This window comes from Orbilia oligospora (genome assembly GCF_000225545.1).
Source record: "Orbilia oligospora ATCC 24927 unplaced genomic scaffold scaffold00083, whole genome shotgun sequence".
NCBI classification, from domain to species: Eukaryota; Fungi; Ascomycota; class Orbiliomycetes; order Orbiliales; family Orbiliaceae; genus Orbilia; species Orbilia oligospora.
The window spans coordinates 1,509,297-1,529,728 of NW_011645640.1; the positions used below are offsets into that span (position 1 = coordinate 1,509,297).

Here is a 20,432-nt window from a genome sequence, read left to right on the forward strand (position 1 = left end):
TAGAATGTAGAATCTCCTGAATGTATACACAGAATATATATATACACCCCAAATTTAGCAAAAGGTATATTACCCCATCGATGATATTACAAGAAAAGAAAGAGGGAGAAAACAAAGGAGTATTAAAAAAGTGTACAAAATATGATAAAAGCAAACAGAAGGTGGATATCTTTTGCATTTGGCATCAAATATATATAAAAAACCAGAACCGCAAAGTGGAAACCTAAGAGAGAAGAACTGTCTTCAATATTCATTCATGAAGGCAAATAATCATCATGCCCTTTCGACGAGGGCACAAAAGAAGAGTAGAGAAGAGAATAGAAGGGAAGGGAAAAAACTTAGAAAGTTGTCCAGGCCTTTCAATAAGAGAAGAACAGAAAAAAAAAGGTGCCCGCGCCACCCATCGAGGGGATTAATTCAAAAGAATCCCTAAAATTAAGGAAGTCGGGGAAAAGGCCAGGCCACAGAAGAAAGTCTAATAGCACTTTAAACAGGGGATTGTATTATCAGAAGAGAAAGAGAAAAACAGCTACTCATCCTTCTTCCCCCCGAAAAACCCTCCCAGAAACTTCCGCGGCGACAGTGCGTTCTCCTTTTTCGACGTCGCCGGACTCTTCCCCCTCTCCATCCGAGCATTCAGCTCATCAATACTCGAAATAATAGTAACCATCTTATTTTGCGAAGTAGTGTCACCAGGCCGCTTCATGGAACTCCTATTTGAACTCGTCCGCTCACTCACGCTCCTCTCTTTTAAACGTTCTCTATCTCCGCGATCTCTAACTCTAGAATCGGACCTAGACGCGCCCACATCACGGTTTCGACTTCGATCTCGATGCTGCCCCGAGGACGACGGCGACAGCTCGTCGGGCGTATCCCTGTTGCTTCGCCTTTCGCGGCTTTTATGTCGATCGCGGCTCTTAGCTCTATGCTCCCCTCGACGCTCACGTTCAACGCGCACGATCAACGAACGTACATCTTCGTCATCCGGCGGTGCTAATAGCCCATTCCCGCCTAAATCATCGCCCATATCCCTCGATGAACTCTTTGTCCCACTTCCACTAGCCTTCGGTTTCGGAATCATCGACATTCGCTTAGTAGTCCTATCGTCTGGATCATCATCATGTCTGTCGAGTCGAGAAATCGTTCGTTCTCGTTCCAACTCTTTCTTCAGGGCTTCTCTTTCACTCCTTGCTTCTTCAAGTCGTGCTTTTGCCCCTGTTCGGTCGAGTAGTCGAGCCTCCCGTTCGGCTTTAAGTCGCTTCTCTAACTCTCGGAGTCGTAGTATCCACCGTCTCTCGTTCTCGTCTGTAACGTCGTCGAGCGAAGCTATTGTATTGCTCAGGGCAAGACTAGTGTCCCCGGGTGGATCCGGCGAGCCCCGGTGTACCACAGAGTTGTCCGCCGCAGATAAACTATCCCGCGAGGCAACAGTGCTAATACCACTTCGTACCGGTAGCTTGGATGGCTGTAATCGGACCACGTTAAGTTCCGCCTATGGAAAAAAAAAATATTACGTAGAGTAGTTAGCATATAAAAAAACGCTATCTTCAGCCGCTAAAAATATTCGCAAAATAAAGGTTCATCCAACCAGAACCCTTGAATCAGGCAGAATTGCATACCTTCAGCAGCCGGTTTTCAGTTTTCAGCTTGGTGATTTCATTCCGCATTGATGATTGTTCGCCGACTCCATCTCGAACCATAGCTTCCAGCCGTTCTAGTCTGCGAGTCCGAGTTTCTAGCGTATTTTCTACAACACTGCACGTTTCATGTTGGTCAGCGTTCACCCTTGTCAAGGCCCATCATCAATAGCCCGAAAGGGAATCATGTCCCAAAACCACAGCCGAAGACGCAAAATTGACGAATCATTAGCCCAAAGCTAGCGTGCAGGAAAACTTACGCATATTCCTTCCATAGATCCCGTTCAATATTGCGTATTCTAGTTTTGAATCCCGTTAATACGGTCTCCAAATTCTTCGCAGCCGCAAGAATCGACTTTGAGAATCCGGAAATATGAGTGTTGACACTAGCATCAGCAGATAAAACAGCACCTCCCTTGCCCACCAACTTATTTCTGTCAGCCCACTCGGCTCCACAGATAGCGGAAAGGCGTATCCATAACTGGACAAGAAGTGAGTTCCTTTCGGCGAGCTGTTCCTTGTACTGCAATTCAAGCTGCGACAGGGCACGCGAGTCCTTGGTGCGAGATTTCTCCAGGTCTGCAAGCTGCGTCCGGTGCTGGTCGACGAGCCGTCGGGACTTCTCATGGTTGGCTTGGAGGTCGTCGGCGACAGCCTTATCGGATTTACGACCTTGCCGTTCTTTCTCAAGGAGATCCATGAGTCTACGGACTTCAAGGGCCTATAGAATGACGTCGCGTAAATATCTACGGCCCTAAAACTTGTGATGTGAATAGGACGTACCGTATTCTCCATGAGAGCTTCGCGATCCTTGAGAGTTCGGTCTTTGTCTGCAAGATCGGCTTTAATCCGCCCAATTTCTTCCATCCGCTTCTCAAGTTCTTGGTGTAGAGCAACAACGGCCTTAAGGACGTCAACTTTGTTAGCAGCGAGATCACCAACTGCTTCTCGAATAGAGTCTTCTAGTTGACTAAGCTTCTCTTTCCAATCCCTAACTTCAGCTTCGCGACGAGCCAGGCTCTTCTTAAGCTGCCTGGCGGCTTCCTTCATGTTAAGGATCTCTTGATTCTTATCGCTGACCAACTTCTCCATCTCAGCTTTATTCAAGTTCCTCGTTTCGTCCATCAGCTTTCTTTCCTCTAAAAGTCGATCACTCAGGCTTCTCGAACGCTCTTTCTCATCCTTCAAAGTCTCCTCTAGCGACTTCATGGCACTCTCCAGCTGCCCAATCTTAATTTTATCGCTGTCCTGTTCTTCCCTTAGGAACGCAATTTCGCCTTGAGCACTCTCTTGTTGCACACTTAACCTCTCGTTTTTCGTTGTCAAATCATGAATTTGTTTCTCCAGCGAAGTCATCTCTACCTCATTATCATTGATAATCCTCTGGCTCTTTGTTAACTCCGATTCAAGCTCTACAATCCTAGTTTGTCCGGCAGCCTGCGCATCCTCCATCCGCACAACGACAGTACTCAAATTCCGCATCTCCTCCTGGAGCGCTCCAAAGTTTTCGTCCTTGTTACGGAGGTCTTCCTCAAGCTTCTCCATTTCGTTGGCGCGGATATCAATCTCCTCTTCTAAGCGCTGAATCTCTTCTTCGGCTTCTTCTTTGAGATTATCAAAGTCCTGTTCGAGTTCTTCGCGGAGGCGGGCCTGTTCGTTCCGTTCGGCTAGGACAACCTGCAAGTCGGCATTGAGAACCTCCAACTCGTCTTCATACTCCGCAGCGAGGTCACCAAACTCCTGCCGCTGGATAATAACCTTGTCGAACTCGCGGAGCTTGGTTTCCAACTCGACCTCTAAATCCTGAATCTTAAGCTTGTGCTCAGAGATCTTATCGCGTAGTGCACCATTGGCATTCTCGTAGTCTTCACGTTCGGCATCCCCCATCTGGTTCTGCTGCGGGTTGCTACTGACACGGCTCATCGCACGGTCGTAATTTTCGACTTGAACAATTTGAGTGTTCTCTCGCGGTAGGCCGAGTTTGAGCTCCTCGATCTCTTGGTAGAGTCGTTCCTTCTCTCTGTTGCGAGACGTAAGCATCGATAATTGAGCACTGACTTCTCGCCGTAAATCCTCATTCTCCATACGTAGCTGCGAGACCAGTGTGTTTTCCGAAGTTATGGACGTGGCACCGCGTGATCGTGGAGCCGGGTCACTAGCACCGGTTTGAGCTGCAGCCTTGAGGTCCCATATCTCACGTCGTAGATTGGAATTGTCTTCCTCGGCCTGTTTTCGGCGAGCGCTTTCACTTTCAAGGAAATCTCGGAGTGTATCCTAGCTAAATCAGCCCAAGACCATTATACTGAAAGAAAATTATACATACTACTTCCTCTCCTCCACCGGCCATTCCGCGAACGATGGTGCTCAGTCGCTCACACTGGCTTTCCTTGTCCTTCATCTTGTTCCGTAGCTCCTCTACTTCTACTTCAACCCTCTCCGTCTGCTCTTTCCAGTATATAACCTCAGTTTCCAAATTCGTGATATCAGCCTTCTCGTCTGCATCGTCACTACCGTTACGAGTGCTGCTCGCATCCCCCGACTTCTCTAGCTGTTTGATACGCTTTTTCAAAGTCTTTACGTGGCTCTTTAATTGTGTATTCTCGACAGCTAGTATCCCATTTTCATTCTGCAGAGTCTTGACACTTTCCTCCGAAGTTTTATCAAGGCGATTATTGAGATGAAATACTTTTATTCTTAGATCCCAGTTCTCCTTTTGCAACTTGTCGATTGTGCCACTCTGCTCTTTGAGGGTCATGCCACGGCCACCACCGGGCTTTTTAGAAGGCGAAAACGAATCGTTCGAGGCTTCACGTTTACGGAAATCGCGTGCGATGGTATCGGGGACTTTGATGTTGCGGATTTGAGCTTTCAGCTGAGTTTCTGGGGGTATCGGTTCGGAGTTTGGACGGGCACGAGGGGTTTCCGGGGCGGAATCGTGAGCAGAGTCGTCTTCACCAGAGTCGGAACGGCCTTCTTCATCCAAGTCTTCAAGGACCTTTTCCACGGCGGCATTCATGTTGACAGAGCTGGCGACGCTAGTGGTCGAAGGATTGCGGCGCATGGAGCGTTCGCTAGAGAGACGTGTGGACCTACTGCTGCGAGTTTCGTCAAATCCGAAGTCGAAGTCAGGCTCTCTGTCTCTCTCCCTCTCACGCTCTCTTTCCCGTTCCCGTTCACGATCCCCTCGCTTTGGTGGTTTGATGTCGTGATCTTCCACGTCCGAGAGTCGTTCGCTACCGATGGAGCTGATACTACTACGGCTCCGCTGGGTCCTAAGGCGGGGCCTTCTGGCGGGTTCTCGATTTTCGGATGAGATTTCGTTCCTTAAGCCGGATTTCCTCGCCGGTTTGGGAGTGTACTGGCTGCTAATCGCTCTGGCTTTTGCCATCGTACTAGGGCTGGAGAAGGACTCGAGAGTGTCGGACGCAGGGACGGATCTGTTTGAGAAGGAATCATCGTTGTTGTTTCTGGGAAGTTCAGGTGTGTCCGAAGAAGCTACCGAGAGGGCCTTTTTTGTTGATTTTGTGGAAGATGCGATGGATGATCTACTTTGCTTCGGTTTCGAGGAGGGTTTACTATAGTCATCATCTTTGGATTTATATGATGATGATGAAGGTCGAGCAGGGGCAGGGGCAGGGGCAGGGGCAGCAGCTGGTGGAGGCATATCTGAGACCTTACTACTGCTGCGCTGCCGCCGTTGACTCTGCTGTTGGCTCTGCTGTTGGCTCTGCTGTTGGCTCTGCTGTTGGCTCTGCTGTTGGCTCTTCTGTCTCTGACTGGAAGTGGAACTAGCTGAGGGAGGTCGGTTCGTTGTCGTAGTCGTGGTATTAAGCCTCGGTTTGGGCTTTGGATCAGTGGGGCGGATACCGCCCACTATGGACAAATCGGCGTCATCCCCGTCGCCGTTGTTAGGCTGGAGAAATGGATCAGGAGTGCTACCCCTGAAGGAGCTTTCGACCTGGGCAAGTTCCTTCTGCTGGTCGATGGGGAGGGAGAGGTTGGAGTGGTTTCCAGGAATTTCATCATCGGAGAAAGGATCGTCGTCGTTGAGGTCGTCATTGGAGGAGAGGGCGCTCAATTGGTCGTCGCCGTCGGAGCCTTCGATTGTGATTGTTGGCTTGGAGACCTTCGAAGGGTATGAAGATGAAGAGGAGGGACGTTGGGATGATTGGGTCTGTTGAAGGCGAGACTGAGATTGAGATTGGGGTTGAGGTTGAGGTTGCGACGGATGGGATTTACGGAGAGGAGGAGAGGACGGGTAGACGGGAGACAGGACGGGGGATATGGGCGACAGGTCCCCGTCGTCGTCGCTAATTGTGCTCGCCATTTCCTTGGGTCAGGTCGTCATCAAGGATGATTGTTGATATAAGCGTGTATCGAGTCGAGGCCGAGTAATCAAGTGAGCAAGTGGTGATGCGATGATGATGATAATATTATTATAGACGGTGTTGATGTTGTTGGCGAGGAGGTCGGTCACAGGTCAGTCCTGTCGTCAGGCCAGGTCAAATTCAGGTCAAATCAGGTCAGGGAGTAATAAGTGGGTGTATAGCTCCGTCTCTGTCTGGTCTCTGCCCCGTTTGTTTTGTGGCTGGTTGCCGTGCACACCTGGACCTCAGACCTCAAAACCTCAAAACCCCCAGAGACCACCAGAGACCCACTGCACCACTCAGACAGCGCCAAATCGATCCTAGCAACACTCCCCAGACAGGCTGATTACCTAAGGAGGATTTATATCGATAGACAGACAAGAATTAAAATGATGGAAGAATGAAAGAATATTATTTTATTATACCTAAAATAAGCGAAAGTTCCTCATATGAGATATGCATGGTTTATATATACTTAAGTACTTAGTTAGTAGCTAGAGTAGGAGCATGCATGTTATCGTATCGTATTGTATCGTATAGTATATTAGAGTAGGGCCACCTGGCGCCCTCTGTCGGTCCCCTTTCAGACTAAGTCAGAGGTAAGAACCAAAACCCGCTTACAATGTGCGTATCCAGCCTTTCAATTGCGCATATTGCTAACTAATGTATGATATGATATAGTTGAACTGTGCCATGCCATGTTATGCGCTATGATATGGCTCATGCCATGCTCTGCACGGTTCTATCCGCTGTAATTCGTTCAAACCAGTTTAACGTCGTTAGTTAGTACAGTATATATCGTATAGCTAGATTTATATAGTTAGCTACCTACTTAGCTAGCCAGGTACTTCTGTTGCTTCTTAGATCGATAGTCGGATTAGTTAGTGTGGTCTGTCGCATTTAATTAATATACTATGCTACTACCCTCGATATGCAACTAGACTATATGTAATTAAGATCACAATGGATACTTCATAGCTGCTTGATATAATCAAAAGATTCAACATGTAAATATTTAACTGGGCATGGCGCAGTAGGCAGTACTTCCTTAGCATGTAATATATGGGTGGCGGTCGTAAGTACCTGCGAGTGTCGTTATAAGAAACGTACGCGCGGCCGTAACCATTCCGGCCAGAACATCAGATCTGAAACTTTTATAAGAGGCTGACGACGGTGGGATTCGTAATAACCTGGATTGCCTGATTTATATCTCCAGCTTCCTCAAATTTATATCCCTCTCTTCTTCTTCTTTTCTTTGCTTTACTCTTCACATTCATTCTTTTAACTATTCGCAGTCAGACTGTGCTGATACGTTGACTAGAGGCTCTTGATAATTATAGCTTTGCGTAAGTTAACGTTCATCTGCACGCCACCTCGCATACATCCACTTACATCCTGCACATACATATTTTACACGGTTAATTCTGCAGTGTATGCGCTTTTGTATGTTTTTTTTCCTCTTCTTGTTCGACAGTCAGATCTGGTTGACATGTTTTACACGTAGCTGGCTAGTCTGTGATGGTTATTTAATATATAAGCTGTCGTGCCCCGCGTCTTAACTCAATCCTCCTTCTCCCATTCTCCACACTCCATCGATCCCCCATCATACATACATTCATCAACATCTACTCCCCATACCTATACCTCCTTCTACCGCAATCTTCGTTCTGCTGACTTGAACCTCTCATCCGCCTCGTTTTTTTCCTTCTTATTTTTCTTTCTTTTCCGGTTCTGTCAAATCCTCGCATCGTTTTTTTTTTATCTTCTTTCATTATCTAACCGACTTGCCTCGTTCTGGGGCGAGCGAGTCCCATCAGTCTCGAAATCACTGCAACCACCACAACCATGTCATCTAGACCCTCATCGCCATCCCGGCCCCGGTCGCCACCTCGTCCCAGGAGTCCAACCACCAGTACCTTCCAGATCAGAGGCCTTCCTTCGTCGAATCCTTCCCATGAGGCTGGTTCCGTCACCATTTCTAGTTCAGAATACGATGAGCTAATTCAGCTGCATCCGGAGACCGTGTTGTGCTACATTGACGAAGATGATGAAGATGTCATCCGGGTATGTCCTATCACAATCCAATTATTCAACCTCATAAAAAAGGAAAAAGACAAGGGGGAAAACAGAAAGAAAGAAAGAAATGGCGTTAAAACGTGTACTAACATATGTCTTGTCAAATAGGTCGGTTCCGGAACTGAATTACGATCAAGATGGCTTGAGGTCATGTCATTTCCACCGCCGCCACCGCCAATCATCTTCAACGTCGAGGGTGGCCTACCCGGGCTCCGATATTGGCAGGACATTCATCAAAGATCTCTTCCAGAACCTCCAAAGCAACCTGAACGACAGCAGTCTCCTCCTCCTCCTCTTCTTGCTGCTCCAGCTCCAGCCGTTACTGTTGTAGAGTATCCTGTTCTCCGTTCCACATCTATTTCCGAAGAATCCGAAGAAGACCTTTACTCGGCCCCTCCAAAGACCACTACTCCGATAGTTCCACCAAAGGAGACCGTCGCAGAATCCTCAAAACCCGTTCTTAACATTAGCGTCCCAGAGCCTCCACCCCGTATTCCCTTAGAATTCGCCGAAGCTCCATTCATCGCTTCCTTCGAGGCCGAGGTCAATCGCATCTACGACGAGGTCGTTAGTCAAGCAGGTGGTTCCCCACGCTCTCTGTCACCCAAGCCGATCAGCCCGAGACCTATCCCATCTCTTGATTTGAACACTACCACTCCCACTCCAGCAGAGGCATCCACCACCACAACCACCTCCTCCTCCCAACCACCCGTAGAAGATTTCCCCAAAACTCCTGTAGTCGAACTCATCTCCGACGTCTTCACATCTGTCATCCAAGGAATCCAGAGGGTCGCCCAGGAAGCCACCACCCAAGCGGCTAGAGCATTCCCACAAACTCCCACCGCTGATGGACGGCCATCGCCTGCGGAAACTTTAGATGCCTTTAATATTGCCGTTCAGCAATTGCTCAAGAACTTTACCGATCAGCTTCACATTCTTGCCGCTGAAGCAGTTACGTCGGCAAGCAATCCCCAGGCCAATCCGCAGCATCCAGCTGCTGTTCTCAGAACCTTTGCTGAAACAGTAGGCCACGTTGCTGTTCAAAATGCCGGCCGTATCAGAGAAGAACTCAGGGACGTTGGATCTGACGCCGGCGCGGAGGCTAGGCGCGCAGCCGAAGAAATCAAAAAGGCCACGCAGATCGTGACACAGGAAGTCGGCAGGAGAGGATCAGCAATCGGCAAGGGAGCCATTGGAGCCACGCGAGAAGTCGGGAAAGTATTTAGTGACGGTGCAGGTATCGTGACACAAGAAGTCGGTAGGAGAGGATCAGCAATCGGCAAGGGAGCCATTGGAGCCACGCGGGAAGTCGGAAAAGTATTTAGCGACAGTGCAGGTATCGTGTCTGGCTTCGCTGGTGGGCTTGTTCGTAACTTGAGTCGTCCCCAAGCTCCTACCCCGCCGCCCCCTCCTCCTCCTCGTCCTACACAGTCCACTTCTCGCCCGGAGGATGCGCCTGAGGTCGTCGAGGACACTGGAAGCAGGGGCCCAGCGGATGCCAAAGTAACAACCCAACCAGAGTCTATTTCGGAGCAATCCGTTCCTGGATCGTTCCCTGTATCCCCACACTCCCTCCCTTTCCTCTCGAACCCTCCTGGATTCCAGATGCCAGCTCTTCCTCCTCCACCGCCTCACTCCGGAGGCGACATGCCTCCGCCACTTCCCCCTCACGGCTATATGTCCTCTCCACCGCCGCCTAATGTCCCGGGATTCCATCTACCTCCCCCTCCAGGACCTCCCGGACCATTTCCACCGCCTCCAATTCCTGGTAAGCACATGCCTCCTCCACCTCACCACGGTATCCCCCCAATGTTCCACCACGGTGGCTGTTTCCCTTCTCCACCCCCTCCACCCCATCATCATTACAGCCCTCCACCTCCTCCACCTCTCCCAATTCCATACCACCCCATTGATCTACACTTCCACCATCCCCACGCACATCCTCCCAGCCATAGCCCCAGCTGGCAACTACCTACGACCTGCTCAAGCGGGGCATGGTCTGGATTTGGCAGAAACAACGAGCAAAATTCGGCAAGGGGGGGAGAACGTGCTGCTCCGATTTCCGGGTTACAGGAAGCAATGGCGGGACTTGATATCCAGGCTGGACCTTGCTTTGTAGAGATTCAAAGCTCAGATGGTTCTTCATCCGACTCCGAGCGCGATTACAAGACCCGAAAGGGCGTGTTCCGCTCCCGAATCAATGGTAAAAGTGTCGACAGGTCCATGTACCGTCGTCGTCGTTCTCAGGAAAACGGGCACACCAGTGACGGCTCTGTTGGTGATAAACCATGGAGGAGGCCACGCCGAAGGTCCCCTCCAAAGGCGACTGCTTCTCCGTTCGAGAACCCATGGGTAAACACTCGACCGACAAATTATAGCGGCGCCTTTGCTGTTCCCAAGGACTTCAAACCGGTTGCGCCGCCAAAACCCTTCTACGGTTTCCCTCATGAGTTCCCGCCACCCCCGCCTCAGTTTTTCCCACCATTGCCATCCTTGCCCACCGGACCACCATCTCCGGCTCCGGAGGTTGGGAACTCGCTTCCACCTATCTCGACTGTAGTTCCGGGTTTCGGCACCGGTTTAAGATCTACTCCAGATGATCTTGATAGAAGGCATAGTAGCTACATTCCCCTGGGCACAACATCTGCTGTTGGAGAGAGTGAAAGCGAAGATGAGTTCCAGGATTCCAATGAAGCTCCAGAAGTTCCAGCCTCCGCCCACGAACGAGTAGTTCTTGTTGACCTTGCATCGAGTGTCTCATCGGCCGGAAGGTCCCCAATCCCAGAACCTCAAGAGACCGTACCCCAGTTCCACTATCCAGGGCTGAGGAGGTCTCGCACAACGACAGATTCATTTGGGAAGAACCAGCCATGGTTGTCACCCTGGCAGCAGCGGCGTGCTGCTGATCCAGCGGATAGAGAAAGGTCCGAGGCAATGAAGAGATTCCCATCTCTGTCTGAGCTTCAGAGGGAGTGGTCCTTGCCATCGACTTCCTCTACCCCGACCCCACAATCACAACCAAAGCCACAACCCCCCACCACTAGCCCGTTTGACGATCTCTCGACTTTGTCAGCTGCATTGCCCCCAATCAAGGCTAATGATAAATCTCCTAACCCGTTTGCCGGCCCATCTTCATCAGCTGCCCCAACTACCAGTCTTCCCGGTGCTTGGCCCTTCCCGTCCGCCCCAGCTGCCCCGTTGGTGGATACATCCGATGTCACACCAGTTCAACCGCGTCACAACTCTCGCAACCCCTTCCTTTCCCAAGTTGACACAAGCTTCACCCCACGTACCAATTATGATTTCCCTCCACTCCCAGGGAACCTTCACCGTGCCACATCCATGAGCAACGCGAGCACTCGCAGCCGACAGTCTTCAACATCGACCGTCAGATTCGCCGAGCCATTGTTGCCACGTCGCGCCCAAACTGTTCTCAAACCTTCCGGAAGAAATAGCAGGCTAACTAGCTTTACAACCATGCCCGGCGGTTTCCCAGAGGAAAACCCAGCACCCCCACCACGTCCCCCACAGCTGGTGGAACAAACCAGCCAAACTGCTATTGACGATGCTTTAGCCCGCGAGCGTGAACGCATGCGCCTGATTGACGAAGTCGAGGAGACCGTCCGACGCAGCAGCGAAGAGCTCGAAGAGCAGCAACGAATCAATGCGGCTAACAATCAGTTTGCGACAGGTTGGACCGTCGCAACAGATGACAACACCAGGGCCGTCCCTTTCAATGAGGATCCTGTTGAGAAATGTGTTCAGTCATTGATCGAGTTAGGGTACACAGAATTGGGTACCGATAGGCTTAGAGTCTTTTCTGAGCTCAGCGGCGGAGTAGTTGAAACCGCTGTCGAGATGGTTGAAGAAGAAAGAGGAATATGGCAATCATTTACTGCTTCGTAAGAAATAGTGACGGCCGTGACAACGAAAAGGATAGTAGCGGAGAGGGAGAAGGACGCCACTGCAAGACATACTTGTCAATCTATGAACTGTCTTATCAACCCTAGTCCTGGAAGCAACCCTAGAAATAGAAGCTTGCAGTCAGCGTGGGTTTGTTGAAGGTAGCCTCCACTACCTGTTGTCTAAATATTTGGGACTCGATTTTGATTTTCGTTTTGGATACATGTAATTCTGGGCAACACTACTGTTGACTATCACTTCTTTCCGTGTTCTATTAAGTACTTCTCTATCATGGTGTTTCTGCGATGAATTGGTCTCTCTCTCACACTCTCTTGGGTTCTTGACGTTAGTTGTCCACCTGTGTTTTATTTCATTTTAGCGTTTCGAAGGGGAGTTAACTCACTGTGGGAGCATGAAGATGACATTCTTTATAGCCAAAATTTGACAAAAACGGAAGGGAAAGGAGTGAAGGGCTTTATATCATCAAGCATGTCGGGCTTTCTTATATTCATTTTTATTTTATTATTTCTAGGTATTTATCGATATCTCCAGAGTTCTAAAAGAATACAAATGTGTTTTTCGTACCTTAAAATCCAACAAATGGCTAGAACCCGAAACGGGAGCAGTGCCAAGACAATTTACACGAGGATTGAAGACCCTTGCGAACCTGTGGATTTCGATATTTCACGTCATTACAACCATTCTAATCACGATATCACCCCCCCCTTCCATCGGGATAACTACTACCAGCTACGACCAGCACTACCACCGCCATTAAATATTCCAACACATTCCTACCGTACGCCTCTACGCTTCATATACCTACACAGCAATACCACACGCGACACGGAATTTCGAATAATACCATCGCATTTACAATAAACACATCACAGATGGGTCGCTGGGACTCCACATCGCCTACACGAGCGCGCTCGCGGTCTCCACGCGATAACAGCGGGAGGGAAGGTGGCAGTAACACACGGGACGATAGGCGAGATAGGGATAGGGATGGGAGGAGGAAAGGCAGTAGATGGGAGGATGAGGATAAGGATAGGGATAGGAATTATCGTGACCGGGAGGATAAGGAGAGGAGGAGGGTAGTTGGTCAGGGTAGGGAGAAGGACGGTGATAAGGATAGGGAGAGGCGGAGACGGGATGATGGTGGTAGTTCAAGAAGGGACCGGGACCGGGATAGAGAAAGAGACAGAGACCGCGGGGGTAGGGATAAGGAAAGAAACCGAAGCCGCGATAGAACTCGAGATCGAAAAGACCGACATCGCGACGACGACGGCGGCGACGGCGGCGACGGCAAACGAAAACAGCAATCCAAAAACCCCTCCCAAGAACCAGAAGAAGAAGCACCCCCCAAAGAAGCCCCAAACTTCAACCGCACAACCCACTTAGTCTCCGAAACAAATACTTTCAACGGCGTAGTCCTAAAATACGTCGAACCCCCCGAATCCCGCCTTCCCCCTTCGTCAATAACCTACCGTCTCTATGTTTTCAAATCCTCGGAAATTCTAGAAACAATAACTTTATCAACCCGTACTGCATGGCTATTCGGACGTGATAGATTGGTGGCGGACGTCCCCATCGATCACCCTAGTGCTTCGAAACAACATGCCGTCATTCAGTTTAGGTTTGTAACTAAGGTTAACGAGTATGGAGAGAGGGAAGGCGGCGTTAAACCTTATGTTATCGATTTGGGAAGTGCGAATGGGACGACAGTTAATGGGGAGACTGTGCCTGAGAAGAGGTACTTTGAGTTGAAGGAGAAGGACATTATTGGCTTTGGGCATAGTAGTAGGGAGTATGTTCTTATGATTGAGAAATAGACGCGGGGCGTGTAATATATTGTGGAATTGTTTGTATTTAGCGAGACTTTGGAATCGTCGAATGATATTTATTCTGGACTTTGCGATTGAAGCGAGAACAGCAGTAACTTCAGATCCTCAGGCTTTTGATAGGATCGCTCTTGATTCATGTACCTCAACGAAATTTAGATCATTCGCAGGACCGATCATGCGGTAACCTCAACCGGGGCTCTAAAATGAGTTCTTGAGTCCCGAGTATCTAAAAAGAAAAACCACCACGTTTCCATATTTCTTTTCACTCCCTAAGCCTTGACGCTACATAGCACTCCACTCTCACAAAAGAGATAAGAAACCAGCAACTTACAAGGCTCCAGGTGGCAATATATATACAAGGAAACACTCTACAGATGTCTTGTCACCAGCTGCAGTGCCAAAGGAGGGTATACGTAACCTTAGATCTATAGAGATAATTATATAACAGTCAATGCTATTAATATCTTTTCAACAACACCTATATTCTAGCCATGAGGTTAACTTATATTCACATACTTACTGTAGCCCTCTTTCTAAACGATAAGCTAACTTATACGGTATGGAGGTACTTAGGTACTCGGTTCTGTAAATAACTAAACTGCAGCTAGATAGATCCTCTCATACTTGTTCGCTAGGGAATTAAAGATGAAGTAAAATAACATCCGTCGAACACTGCTTCACTACCAAATTAGAATTAATCGCTATAGCAAATAGAACCGTGATTTTATTATGTTGTAGTACCGCCCCACCAATCACCTCGTGAAGCTGCCCCATGGATCCATACATGTGGTAGGCACATGCTAAAAACCGTGTTGAGGCTTCCATGTCGTTGTATTTCCAAATTCGGCTGGTGGCTAGAATTGGCCAACAACACATTTTGAGGTGACACAAGGTTTCGAGGGAACATGCTCATGATCATCGATTACGGCCTTCGATTCCAGGTCTGGGTACGAGACAAGATTATGGCCAACCTTCTCCTTACTTTCTAACATACATGCGCATGCTAGCTATCTGATAATACTCCACACGGCTCTTAGTACATACTATAGAATCTGGTTTTTACGTTACATTTCATGAAGCCTTGAAGGAATACTCATGAGCTAGATTTTTTAGCCTACAACTAAAGCTAAACGGACTAACACTTTCCAACTTTGTAAACTGTTCGGGTTATAATATTAACCAATGCGCATATGCGACGAGATCTTGAGAAGTGATGCTTGAATGCTAACTTTTGACGCACGGAAGTCTAGTACCATCCAGACGAGCTAATAGAGCAGCCTTAATCTAAAACCTCAAAGTATGTTGCCGGTTTGAGTATACAGAACCTTACTCTGAGAGATTAAACTCATCATGACGCCGGGTGTTGGATATCCGGATTGATAACCATGAGACCCTAGCATCAGGAACAAGAGGTATCTATATCCAATTTAGATCCAAACCGAAGCCTTGTTTATCTGTTGGACCAACATCTGGGTATCTAAGCATTTAGCGGTATTAATTTACTAGTATAACATATTGTCATAACTCTTTTGAGATTTGTGATCGAACATCTACTCGAGCTCCGGAACAAGGACAATGCCATTTACCAACCTGGCTAGTTTGTGGCACAGACCTCCACGTCTTGCCTCCATCCGTTTTCATGCATCGGTTATCAGAGCTATTCCACTGTGTCTAGATGCCCCAAGATCGCACCGGTACAATTTCTTTGTAATTCCAACTCATCACAAGCAGATCTATGTCACTGAGCTCATCGAGACGATAGAACACACTGCATAGTATGAATGTAGTCCATCAATGAAGGTGAATCATAGATACACAAGCTACCCTCCCGGATTTGTCACAAAAACATCATCGACTTGCCCTTGCCGCCCCATCGCAGTCGCTTGCATAAGCCGTATTCAAACATATATTGCTATATATCAAATACTTCAGCCTTAACGTAGGATCAAATCTCTCAACGGCCGGCGGGCTGAGCTCTGAAGATTTTAACTTGTGTATTCAACAGGAATATTTTGTCTCAATTAATAAGCCTTACTTATCATTGTACATGTACAACCCTTGAAAAGCCTCTCTGTGCCGCATTTTCATGCCTACAACATAAAATACATACCCGTAAGAGAAAGAAAACTGCCTGCTGACTATATCACAAGTTAAAAAGTGTGTTTGTTATACCCCACGACCTAACAGTTCTTTTTGTTTGTTGCCTGTTATGTATGTATAACAAATGCTCTCAGCCTAGAATAAAGCCTGAAAAAGGTACTAATGACGTTAAACCCTTGTAAACCTCTCGCATAAACTTACCAACAGCAAACAAGTTTCGAATAGAAGGCCGAGGCAAAGGGTTTTTTTGTAGAACTTCTAGCGCAGATTATAATGTAATGTAATGCACCGGGTATAGACCGATCCGATCCTTCCGGTGCAATATCTATCACGCTAAAATACTTCTTTCGAAAATGAGACCTCATCGAATGCATCGAATGTCAACCAAATTACAACTTACGCCATCGATCGATAGGCCCCTTACTTGTATTTATCATCTGACAGTATCCCGCCATTCGCCGAGGTGTTGTACTAACGGTAGATGTTAATTATATGCGATGTGGTTTTTAGGAAGAGGCAGGACGGGCATGGATGGGGCCGGTTATCGACAAGGACCATCTATGAATCCCGGGATCATGATAACTAAGGGTTCCCTTGCTTCTAATTTTCTAGATGTGTGGGCTAGGTCCTTCGTGACGAAAATGGTGAGCGAGATTCCAGGCCTACTGCCATGTGGGATTTTGAGCCAGAGTCCGGAATCGGTGTGTGTCTCTAGGGTTGGTTTTACGGTATCGAATTTCCTGTTGTGGGATCGACTACATTGTTTTTTTTTTGTTGGGTAAGGTTGTGTGGTGTATATTCGTGGGGTTATCGAAGGAACCACCGTGGTTCGTCTCGGTTAAATATCGTCTACCGACGATGTTTAATTTCGCTTCATCCTAGACGGTGGGCTGAGAGTTCGTAACAGGCTTACAGTTTCCAATTTGGTGGCGCTAAGAGGTGTTTTCTTTGGTATGCAGCTTGGCATGTGGAGGATAAAAGCTGAAAACAGAACCAGGTGTGGGTTTCTTTTCGATAGTCGATATAGATTGATATGATATAGAATGGTTTGTCTTAAATTCCCGATCACAAATTTTTAGGGTGAGATGGTAACATTGGTCTTCCAAGACAGTGTTCGTAATTCATATTGTGTACCAATGTGCGACGGAGAAGTCCCCGGGAATTACCAATGTTGCCTTTTAAATTGACTTTACTCTAGAGCGAATTTATCGATTTGGATAGCCTTTTAATCAATTGAGAGAATTTTATATCGATTTGATATTTATCAGGCTTGGAATATGCGGATGCACTAGAAATATTGCATACCTACCTATCAAAGAGCTTGCCGTTCTATCGCGATAACGAAGAGGTTGGTGATAGGCGGCCTTATGAGGTACATGAGGCATGAATTCCCAACTTCCGCATGTGAGCTCTTCCAAGAATTATTGTAGTCTTAACTTCCTGTTGAGATTTTACCCGAGTTCGAATAATACATGTAGTTAGGACCTTTTTTTGTTCTTGAGAGGGTTTATGCATGAACGACTTGGGCCCATGTGGAATCGAATACCCGAGAAATGGGTAGCGACATTTTTTTTTTCTTCCTTTCTATTTTCGAAGACCACCCAAGGCTTACGAGGCTCGAAGGTCTCACTACTTGAAGAGAGGTCAAAGCTTGCCCATTCGGGCAGCTGCAGGCTGATGAAATTCTGATAGACGGTTTGCTCACCCCACACCACCCACTATCCGCCCCTCCATGAAGAAGGTTATCTATGCCAGATCCTAACGAGAATGTCGGATCGGATGTTCGAGCCGTTACTCCAGATTTGCTGACCAGAAAGGGAAGTGTGATTACAGCGCCACAAAGGAAAAGAAGAAAGAGTACTCAAATCCTAACCTTCTGTTGGAAGGCGCCGATTGAAGAGGACTTTAAAGATCCACTGGAATGTGGATCTAGGCTAATGTTAACCGCTCAGCTAAAAGATCCGTGCCACCTTTTTTGTTTTTCACCAATCGTCGGCCTTGTTGGTAGTGCGAGTTAGACACTTTCCTTATCGATTAGATTAAAATACGGGCCGGGGTTTTCCTTTCGTCGTGCAAAAGGAGCCCTTTGAGGATCAGGAAGGGTGTTTTTGTGTCGGCCGGGTAGAGTCTGGCTGCGCCAGAATCCAACAGTTTGGTTTTCCAGGCATTCTTTGAGCCTGGATGTTCTCAAACGTGAACCACGATCATTGAACCCGATTTTCAAGTGTGTTTCCGGTAGAACTTCTCTTTTCAGATAGGTTTCGAATGATTCTTTCCTCACCATTGTCACAGATGTTCCCCGTTCGCATAAACTTGGGAACGAGCGCACGGGTCGGTTACGGATCTCATTTCGTCTTGCGATTGTAAAACCGTTCGCCAGAGACGGCAGGCATAATCAGAACGGAACGGCGGCTGAATGATATCATGTTCCCAACTGGTCGTAGGGGTAGCCTTGAGCGGAGTTCTATTTTTTGAGTCCTGCGACAGGCGGGCGAAAAAAGTCGTTAAGCTGTTGCTTTTTCTTATTTCGTTCGTTCAGCACGTTCCAGGATCGGAAATTGGCCTGGGACTGCTGCAATCCCTGCTGTGGCCAATGGGCACTGGTCATTTGTGTTTCGGCAGATCCATGTCTTCATGCAGCTTCTGCTTTGTTGACGAATCACATAAAAGTCAGACGACGTGAGAACTTCCAACGGTTGACCATCGACGGGCAAGAACGAACTTGCCTTCAGAAGTTCTTTGGGGGCCCCACTCACACGGCTTGTGGATCAGCCACCCCATGACACCTAAAGGCCGCAAGCAAATGCACTTGGAATCGGCGTCCCATGACGGAGGCTTCAGCGGCGAAGTATCAAAGACTTTTGCGATTTCCAGGCATCGTAAGAAGGCACTATCAATTGAATGCTTGCCATTGCGCATGTACCGGTACTGGTACGGGAAGGGTACTAAGGCAGCCGCGCGTAGTTGCATAGTGATCGAGCATGATCGAAGGGAAGGACCCTCCGAGATTATGTTATGTATGCGCAGATGTATGTATGTGAGCTTGTTGAATGTTGCGCATTCTACTTGCGAATGCAAATGGTGTTTGTTTCCCCGGAACTGGGGAGTTGTAACTGTCATGTTTTGACAGCTTGTGATTATATCACGACAGAGCGACTCATGAAGCGCACTCCACTTTGCTACTGCGACATCAACATGGATATTCAGGAGAATCGGAGGCTTCTTCAGGTTCGTTTTCGACCTGGATATATTACCAGGCCGCCTTATTTGCGATAGATATTAATATGGAGGGGCCTTTGGGCAAGCCACTTTTTACGCGAGTGGTCAGAAAACCCCAGTTATCAGGCACCGTAGTGGAGGGGGAGGGGCAATTAATTGTGGCCTCCTATCACACCCTTCCGTTTATCTTACAACACGGCACAGAGGGCCTCGACCCAGGGGATTATGATACAGGAATCTTATAATTATGGGATTCCATGTAGTATGTACCGTGTATGTATGTCGGCCGTTCGTAATCTTCCGTCCTTGAACCGTGTATGGTTAAGGGGTGTAAGATGCAATCGCGGCCGGTAATATGTGAAGCTGAAGTGAGAAAAGCCTCGTGGGTAATGAGAAATATAATAAGAAATATGTAAATTAAAAGATGTTTCCTCACGTTCGAAGGTTTCATTCAAAACCTCGGCCGTCGAGAATCACGGGGTTCCTAGGCTAATTGTGTTTGTAGTCTACTATGTAGAGGTCCTTCTTTATCGATATTAACCCTTAAGATCTTAGATATCTTAATACACTAAGTCCAATTGTCGCCTTCCTCAACCACATGTCAGTGTTTGTCAACGAAAAGTATATTCCCATAGGTCGTGATACTTTATTGGCAAACGAACCGAGAATGTTAAGTAAGTAGGTAGTCCAAAGGCCGTTCTCGTGGAATAATTGTGGAGTCCTCGACACAAACAGGCACCTACCCGAAGAAGGAGCGGAAGAAAAAAATCGTCTATTTTCAGAATATCAGACGAAGTGTGGCCCAAAAAAACAAATCTTTCTTGGAAGTCAAAAAGCACAAGAGAAAGAAAGGAATTATGAGTAGTGGTGGGCTGACCTTGAAGGTCTTTTGGTCTCGAGTCAAGGATCTTTAATCTGCGATCCGTTCTTCAACCACACCGCTCCGTGCTTTTTTGCGCCCAAGCCCCACGACCGGTGAACACACACACACGCACCTTCCAAAATACAAATTTCTTATTTTCATCTGCGCTCCACGAACTGAATAATCGGCCGTTCATAGACGTGAAATTTACCTTATTTGAAAAACAAACTCCATACATACCTTGAAAGGTGTTTGTACCCCTTTGGTTGGAAGCACAAGGTTAATATCTTTTCGTACCCCCCTCCCTTGCTTTTCTTGCTCCCTCTTATACTTCTAGATCTTTTTTTAACCCTCTAACCTCCAGAAGGTTATTATTATTTTTTTGTCTCCCACTTTCCATCGTTCAGCCCTTGTGCTTCAT

General features: G+C 47.7%; 3 protein-coding genes across 3 annotated transcripts; 2 read left to right on the plus strand and 1 right to left on the minus strand.

Annotated features, from left to right (window-relative positions):
* Nucleotides 1–529: 529 nt before the first annotated feature.
* Nucleotides 530–5,964, minus strand: AOL_s00083g434 (uncharacterized protein; the record flags this gene model as incomplete). Its single annotated transcript, XM_011125613.1, has 5 exons — nucleotides 530–1,492; nucleotides 1,620–1,755; nucleotides 1,898–2,358; nucleotides 2,421–3,911; nucleotides 3,961–5,964. The coding sequence occupies 5 exons, from the start codon at nucleotides 5,962–5,964 to the stop codon at nucleotides 530–532; spliced, it is 5,055 nt and encodes a 1,684-aa protein (XP_011123915.1).
* A 1,885-nt stretch (nucleotides 5,965–7,849) lies between these two features.
* Nucleotides 7,850–11,986, plus strand: AOL_s00083g435 (uncharacterized protein; the record flags this gene model as incomplete). The annotated part of the gene is made up of 2 exons (XM_011125614.1): nucleotides 7,850–8,068; nucleotides 8,189–11,986. 2 exons carry the CDS (start codon nucleotides 7,850–7,852, stop codon nucleotides 11,984–11,986), a joined length of 4,017 nt encoding a protein of 1,338 aa, XP_011123916.1.
* An 890-nt stretch (nucleotides 11,987–12,876) lies between these two features.
* On the plus strand, nucleotides 12,877–13,818 carry AOL_s00083g436 (uncharacterized protein; the record flags this gene model as incomplete). Its single annotated transcript, XM_011125615.1, has 1 exon — nucleotides 12,877–13,818. The coding sequence occupies one exon, from the start codon at nucleotides 12,877–12,879 to the stop codon at nucleotides 13,816–13,818; it is 942 nt and encodes a 313-aa protein (XP_011123917.1).
* Between the last annotated feature and the right edge of the window lie 6,614 nt (nucleotides 13,819–20,432).